A 7,691-nucleotide genomic window follows, 5' to 3' on the forward strand; every position below is an offset into this window, starting at 1 on the left:
ATTTGATCACAGTTAGCTCTGGCTAAACAATGTTTAGCTAACGAATGTTTAGCATTTTACTATCGTTGAAATTAATGGTCAGAAGTATTTAGAAGATTTATTAGGCAGCAATATGTACCTTGAACTTCAAAGTACTACAGTGGCACTTGTACTTGAACTTCTGTGAAACACATCTCTTTGGCTTGGGGGCTAGTACTCAAATGACCAAGCTAATTCATGAGAAACACATCTCTTTGGCTTAGGGGCTAGTACTCAAATGACCAAGCTAAAATGATCTAGCTATCTATATATGTATTAGCCGTTTGAGTACTAACTCTATATTCCACGAGGGTGAATAATTCATCTTCTACCGAGGTTTGGAGGCTTCTGCACACTTCAGATTCATAAACAGCGAGGACGTAGGCTTGTGATATAAATAAATAAATAGATAAATAGGACAGAGATTAGCTGTTTCTCCTTTTAGCATGTTAGCTACTCCAGCAACCTGACATTGAAACAACAGGCAATGATACAATGACAAGTTAACCAGAGAAGGCTCAGCCAATCAAACAGCTCAGCCTTTCAGACAGAGAACTGAGGCTCCATTCTCTGTAGCAGCAGCAGTTAAAAATATATACTGCCATCTTAGAATTTGAATTCTCATGACTTTTTGAATTCATCAGTATTATTTTTATAAATCACCAGTGATCGTCATTTCATCTTACTTTTCAATTAAATATTATAAACCATATCATAAATAACTGAATTATCGTGTACTTCCTAGCTGCTGGACGACTGACGATCCAATACTGACTCTTAACCACAGACAGAAGCTTTTCTTTCTTTTTTTAGAACAACGTGATCTATTTCAGGTTGGAAAAGATCATTCCCTGATTTCCAGAGTGAAAACTAAATGATCTGGCATCATTAAACAAACAGGATTAATGAAATTACAGGGACCAAAAACAGCAGATGAAAACAGCATCTATATTGTCATTCCCTCATGAATGCAAATTCACAACAGGGAGAGAAAAAAAAACCTTTTTTCTTAATAGGCAGTTTAAGTCTGCCTTAATCCAGAAAGGCGCAGCGTCAACACAGCCTGAGCAGAATTGTGTGAATAAAAGGGTGTGATATAAAGCACCTGCCATCTTGTGATTGGGTGAAGAAAGGCAGCGCTCTCTCTGTGGGCCTCCTTATCATTGCCTGCAGGACTGCTGCTATTAACCATCAGCTCAGTGCACTGACTCTACACACTTAGATTAGCTTTCTGATTTTACAAGCTATCTATCACACTGTGGCACACATGTCTGTATGGATGATACCATCCGCTGGAAAAGGCAAGTCAATGCCACGTTAAAGCAGGTGAGAGCGTCTTTAGACAAATCAGAATGATGAGGAAAATGGCTGAGGCTTTGGAGAAAGTGATTATCACCTTGAAATGATATAGTGCAGATAACAGATGAAAGATAAGCTAGCTTTGACTTGCCTTTATTATTATTATTATTATTATTATTATTATTATTATTATTATTATTATTATTATTATTATTATTATTATTATTATTATTATTATTATTATTATTATTATTATTATTATTATTATTATTATTATTATTATTATTATTATTATTATTATTATTATTATTATTATTATTATTATTATTATTCATTTGTAACATTTAACATTGATCCCCAGTGGTAGAATAAAGAATAAAGAGTGGTTACCTTCTCTGCAGAAACGACCTCTGTACGCTGTCTTGGAGCAGTCACATACGGGCTCTCCATCCACCAGCGAGCACATCCCACCATTTTCACAAGGGTTCACAGTGCACCAGCCTTCTGACTCCAGGGGCACCTTAAAGCTTCCCAGTAACACGGGCTGTGACATGCCATATTTGAGGTCTGTGATGGTGCCCCTGTAGGGCTGCATGTTCCGCACTGTGGGCAGTGTGAGTGCGCCGAGACGGATATCCTGAGGTACTCCGCCCAGGAACAGGTCGCTGACTATTTTCATGAACTGGCGCTGAGGTCGCACCTCGTCGGCTTTGGCCTGGCCGTCCAACACCAGCACTGTGCGCAGGTTATACCTGCCCAAAGTGGCAACGTGCCAGTTGGTGTCGTCCACCCGTCTGTCGGACACCACCGTGGCCTCAGCGCAGTCGATGCTGAAGCGCAGCTGCAGTCGGCCCTCCACCACCGACAGCAGGAAAAAGTCACAGTAGCCGCCGTCGTCGAAGTACAGCATGAGCGACTCTGAGGCGTCCGTCTTGAACTGGAAGGTGAGGTCACCACGGGTGCTGGCATCCCAGCGGAGGTAGCGTGCCCACTGACCCGGCGTGCCTAAAAATTCCAGTCCCAGACACGTGCTGAGGAACAACTGGAGTCTGATAGAAATACTTAGAAGATCCATAGCTGCAAGGGATTAATTCATCCAAAAAGGTACGCGAGAGAATTCAGTCAGATTATAAGACAGGTGTGGACAGACTGAATCTAAGAGAGTTTTCTAAGAGTTTTTAGAGTTTTATAAGCAATAAGTACAGATAAATATATGTATATATATATGTGTATATAGAAATATTTATAGAAAAAGGGAAAAGGGCAGTAAGAGGAGAACAGTCGTTGCAGTGAACAGTCTAAAGGTCAGTCACATTAGGGTGGTGCTGTTTGAGGAATGGTTCTTGTCCTCCACTGAGCAGGTCTGGGACCAGTAAGAGGGGAGGTGGTTTTCTTCTTTTGTTTTGTTTTCTACTCTTCAGAATAGATGCTATGAAGACTCATCGTGCATGTTCTGACAGGATGGTCCTCTATCTTTGTCACGGTGAGTTTCAGTTCCTCCTTCATGTTGTCTGCTGGGAGGTGTCTCTGAGTCCACAGGACTCTGGCTCTTCCATCACTGTCAGGGAAAAGAAAGAAGCAGCGAGTTACGTTGGCGTCCTCAGCATCATTACACTCATATGACTGGAGTCAACTTTACATGAAGTCTGTTTCTTCAATGACATCACACCACAGTCCAGGCAATGATAATCACTGGATGCTTTGGTTTTTTCACACGTATTGTGTTGTAACACATGGACAAGTACTGCAGTAGTGCTCACTGTCATTAAAGTTTTTAATTTAATGCATTCATGACCCGAGCTGCTCTGACGGGATTGGTTGGTTTGATGTCAGTTATGGTGAGCTACGGAATAACAAATGAAATGACTTTGTTTGACCGAACTTGCTACCATTCATGTCTGTTATGTCTGTTGTTATCTCGGCCGTTTGGCTTTAATGTATCGCCTGGTTTTTCACTTTATATTTGTTCCCTTTTTTTATCTTCTTATCTTGACCTCCTGTTTTATTCTGTGTCCGTGACTGTGACAGTTGTTGCTGTTAGCATCCTTCCTGTGTTTCACCTGAACATCATCCACCTCTTTATCTCCGCTCTGGTCCCAGTGTTTCTGTCAGCCTATCTGCCTCCTTCTTGGGAGTTTCTTTCTCCTCATCCGTGTGTCTACTCCCAGCTTTGCCTCTGGTCCTTTTTGTCTTGTAAAAAATAGGAGTGAGTTCACACAGTGTATTTGTTAAAGTTGATTTGGTTAAAATAAAATGTGGTGTTTGGTGTAGTGGTCGGGGTGTAGCAGCACAAAAAGCCTGTATGTGGTCAGTTGCACTTAAAGATGTGGTAGTGACACATGAGCTTTTACATTTAAAATCAATACTTAACCTTAAACATGAAATCAATACTCGCATCACTGGTTTGGTGGTCTTTTACATTTGTGCACTTTTTCCTCAAACGTGTGAATGTTTTCATCGACCCCTCAGTGGGAACAAACACCAGAAACTCTTAAAGAACGTTGTGGGTGTTGCCTGAGTGAATCTTCTGTTTATATTTCTATTATTTTCTGTTTTGGTTCCATTGAAAAACAAAAGTATTTTTTTTGTGACTGATACATTTGGATCCTTTTCTCACTGACCATCCTGACATGGAATTTGGCAGAAGAGGAGTTCTCTTGTTTGTTTTATTGAACATTGACCTTAAAACTGGAGAATTGAGGAACTAATTTCCCACGTGGCCCTTTGAAACACAACCACACACACAGCAAATCCAACGTCTCCAGACAAAAACACACATTGTAATGTCCTCATAACTTTGTAACGCTACACAGTAAATCTCCTGACATTTGGTGTGGATATGCACGCTGCATGTCCTGCAGACACTGCAGAATAACAACGTCAGAACAACGTCAGGAAGAAGTATTTCCAAATATAAACCACCTACGATATGTTGATTAGACAGAAAAATGTTAGGAAACAGAGAAAATGAAAATAAGCATTTTAAAGACATTTGTAATTGAAACATTTAGTTGCTGACAAACATGTCTGGAACATTAGAAATTAAAATACTTCAAACCTGAGGAGCCTCAGTCTAAATCATTACTACAGATTATTGATCTTAAACTCAGTTTTGGTCCATCATATCTATAAGCCAAGTGGGAATGATCCCCAGTTATTCTCACCTTCAGTCAGTCAGACAGTCATCATCTTAAATCAAAGGATTAATATTTTTCAGAAGTTTCCAGAAGAGTCCAGTTTTTCTAGGTCGCCTTCATCTTCACCCTCTGCTTCAGTCCCTACACCTTAAAATGTGCTCTGCATTTCTGATGCAACCGCTGCTAAAACATGTAACTGCTCGGTGCCTTTAGCTCACTCAGGCCACCTGTGATCATTCTCACCCAGAGAAGAGAAAATACAGGCAGTGGTGGACAGTTCTGTAAACCAGCCGTCCTTCCCTGTTTCCTGGATTATAACTGTTCACCGTCATATTTCAAAGGTGATAATCTATTCAGCATTTCTAAGTAAAGTTAATTTTGGCCTAGAAACATCTAATCAAGTTCTACTTCAATAAATCTACTCTGCTATTCTGTGCTCCGACACAGTCCTGTTATTACCATTCACTGTGCTTTCAACACTGATCTTGACTAAAGCAGTTTTTTAAAATGTTAACTTTGTGTCAGTAAATTAGATCTTTCATATAAACACAGTGGACTGAAAACACCTGCAGTTATTCTTCTGTTGACTCTGAATGGACGTGAGCCGACAGACACCATTCTATCTAACCTTGGTGAGTAGGTTTAAACCCTATGATTTATTTATCTTTACATGTTCACACTGCAGTTATCACAGGTGTACCTAGAGGGCGCATATGGAATTGTCAGTGTACTACATCGTCAACATTTGGCTCCGACTTTATCAACCCTCACGTTCAAAACGTATTCATCGGTTTCATTTCACCAACTTGCGGTGCTACTGTAAAAGCCTGACTTTGCACCGGCTGGGGAGTCTCGAGATAATTGTGGGTAGATATCCTCGAAATGTCTAGTATTTTATATTTTTACTCAATGTCAACCAGCAATGTCAACACTGTGTGTTTTGTCCTGGAAGAAAGAACAGTCTCCGTCAGGGGAGTCCACACTGTCTTTGGCTTGGGAGCTACTATTCAAATGAGCAGGCTAAAGTGACCTACCTACTGTACATGGAAAACATTTAAATATATTTATTAATATAAATTGAACATGCTTTATATATATATACACAATGAGATTCAATTCTCTACTGGTAGATCGCAATCCACTTATTGGGCACCTCGTGGGAAACGTCTCCCCTGACTGAGATACTGTCAGTTAATCATAGGAAGAGAATGGGACAGGACACATTTAGGTGGTGAGAAAATATTAAAGGTATTGATGCAGATACATTTAGAATTAGTATTCATGCATTACAAAATTGTATACTTTTAATTAAAAAGTGAATGTGTTTTTTAAATGAGCACAAACTATACACTAACATAGTTTTTGAACTATTGATATTATAACGTAATTATATGTATGTGTGTGCGTCAGAACACACCATCACTATCAACACATTATCCATTAAAATTAATCATTATGCAAATACATTCTATTACAACATGCATCACACAAACAGAACTGTTATTAATAATAATAACTTTTATGTAATAGTATTAATAATAATACTTTTGTTGATATTATTCTCCAGTTTCACTAGTAAAAATGAATTTTCACTAGCTTTTAAACAAGAAATATATCATTATTTTTCAGCTTTAGATTTAGGTTGCAATTTCTTCTTCTTAAACTAAAATTATATTCCATTAAAAAAGCCCTTCCATAGCCTGGTCCTAAATTATATCGTTATTCTAAAGCTAAGCTAATGTATATAATTCAAAACGAAGTGCAGTGATTTCCAATTTTGAGCGTGTCATCAGACACAACACATGTAATACTGGACACGTCATTTACTTGAAGGCTCCCACAGCCGTAATACTCGTGGAGATAAGACCCCGTATTGTAACGTGTGGTGAGACTCGAACCTCTCACCTACTACGGTGCGGGCGTAAATCCTACACTGGGCTTTAGACTTTTACTGGCATCACTTTCACCCTCGGTGTGTGTGCGCGCGTGTGTGTGTGTGTGTGTGTGTGTGTGTGTGTGTTTGTCTTTTTGTTGAGCATCAGAGGTTAAAAGGCTAAACGGAGTATAGCATTGTTCTCAGTGAAAGGCGCCTTTGACAAAGCCCACAGGGACGAGTTCACATACACACACGGACAAAAGGCAGCGGCTCTCTGGATCCTATTAACAACCACGCGACCAAACCTAGGACCAAGTGTGAGTGTGTGTGTGGAGGGACAGGGGAGGGGGTTGTCTGCGGGTCTGTGTGTGTGTCAATGCAAATAAAAGCAGCCAATCTGCACCACGGAATTGGTTGCCATTTGCCAGTAATTTTACAGCAGGTGCCTTAATCTCTCTCTGTGTCTCTCTCGCTCTTTCTGTCTGTCTGTCTATTTGATCCCCTCTCTCTCTCTCTCTCTCTCTCTCTCTCTCTCTCTCTTCCACACACACACATACCATCCACTGACAAAATGTCCTCCAGGAAATATGACAGTCATTTACATTTAACAATAGACTCGTGGAGAACTGCAGTGCTGCAGTGGTACGACAGTGGAAGCAAGGACAAAAAAACGCGTAGGGTAAGACAGGGGAGAGGAGGGAGGGATGATGGAGACAGAAGGAGGGATGTTCCACTCCATCCACTCCCACTCATGCATCTCGCAAAATTGCCCTTCCCCGCACTGCTCGTGTACTCGTCACGTTGCAAACACACACTTCAAAGTCAGCCATAAACAGACCCGGGTACACGACACGACACGACACCCGCTACCCATGTCGGGCCGATATCGTCTGGGCCGATATTACTTTACGGTCGATAACAGAATAGTCTCTGTAAGTAGGTGTAAACAATTTGGTGTCAAATTGTTTTAACCCCTTTGTGGAGACAAATAAATTCCATATATGAACATGTATATCAATGATTTGGTGGCTTCTTAAAATGGTCAAATGTCTTCCGGATTTTTCCCTCAGTGCTAAATCACAGCGGCAATCCGCGTAGTGATTTGGCACAATCTGACGCCGGAAACCAATCCTGACGCAACACCTCTTCATGTTGAGTGGCTGAGTGGAACCATGGCCAACTCTCACCGTGCCGCCGCCGCCCCTCCTCCAAAGAAACATAAATGCAGAAATAGATCATGTTCATCCAGACTGTTGTGACGTCACATAGACACATATTTACATCGTACCCGGGTGTAAAATAAGTCCAACCATGTGGTCGTCACAGGATGACTACAGCCAATTAAATCACCGTCTGAAAAT

At 40.6% G+C, this 7,691-nt stretch overlaps 1 protein-coding gene across 1 annotated transcript in view; it reads right to left on the minus strand.

Annotated features, from left to right (window-relative positions):
- nrxn3a (neurexin 3a) overlaps positions 1–7,691 on the minus strand; it is a 95,425-nt gene that overhangs the window by 81,720 nt on the left and 6,014 nt on the right. Inside the window, 1 exon segment of the mRNA XM_017034108.2 lies at positions 1,708–2,875. Coding sequence (XP_016889597.1) covers positions 1,708–2,392 — 685 coding nt within the window. The 5' untranslated portion in view covers positions 2,393–2,875.

Source organism: Cynoglossus semilaevis, chromosome 1 (genome assembly GCF_000523025.1).
Source record: "Cynoglossus semilaevis isolate Cse_v1.0 chromosome 1, Cse_v1.0, whole genome shotgun sequence".
NCBI classification, from domain to species: Eukaryota; Metazoa; Chordata; class Actinopteri; order Pleuronectiformes; family Cynoglossidae; genus Cynoglossus; species Cynoglossus semilaevis.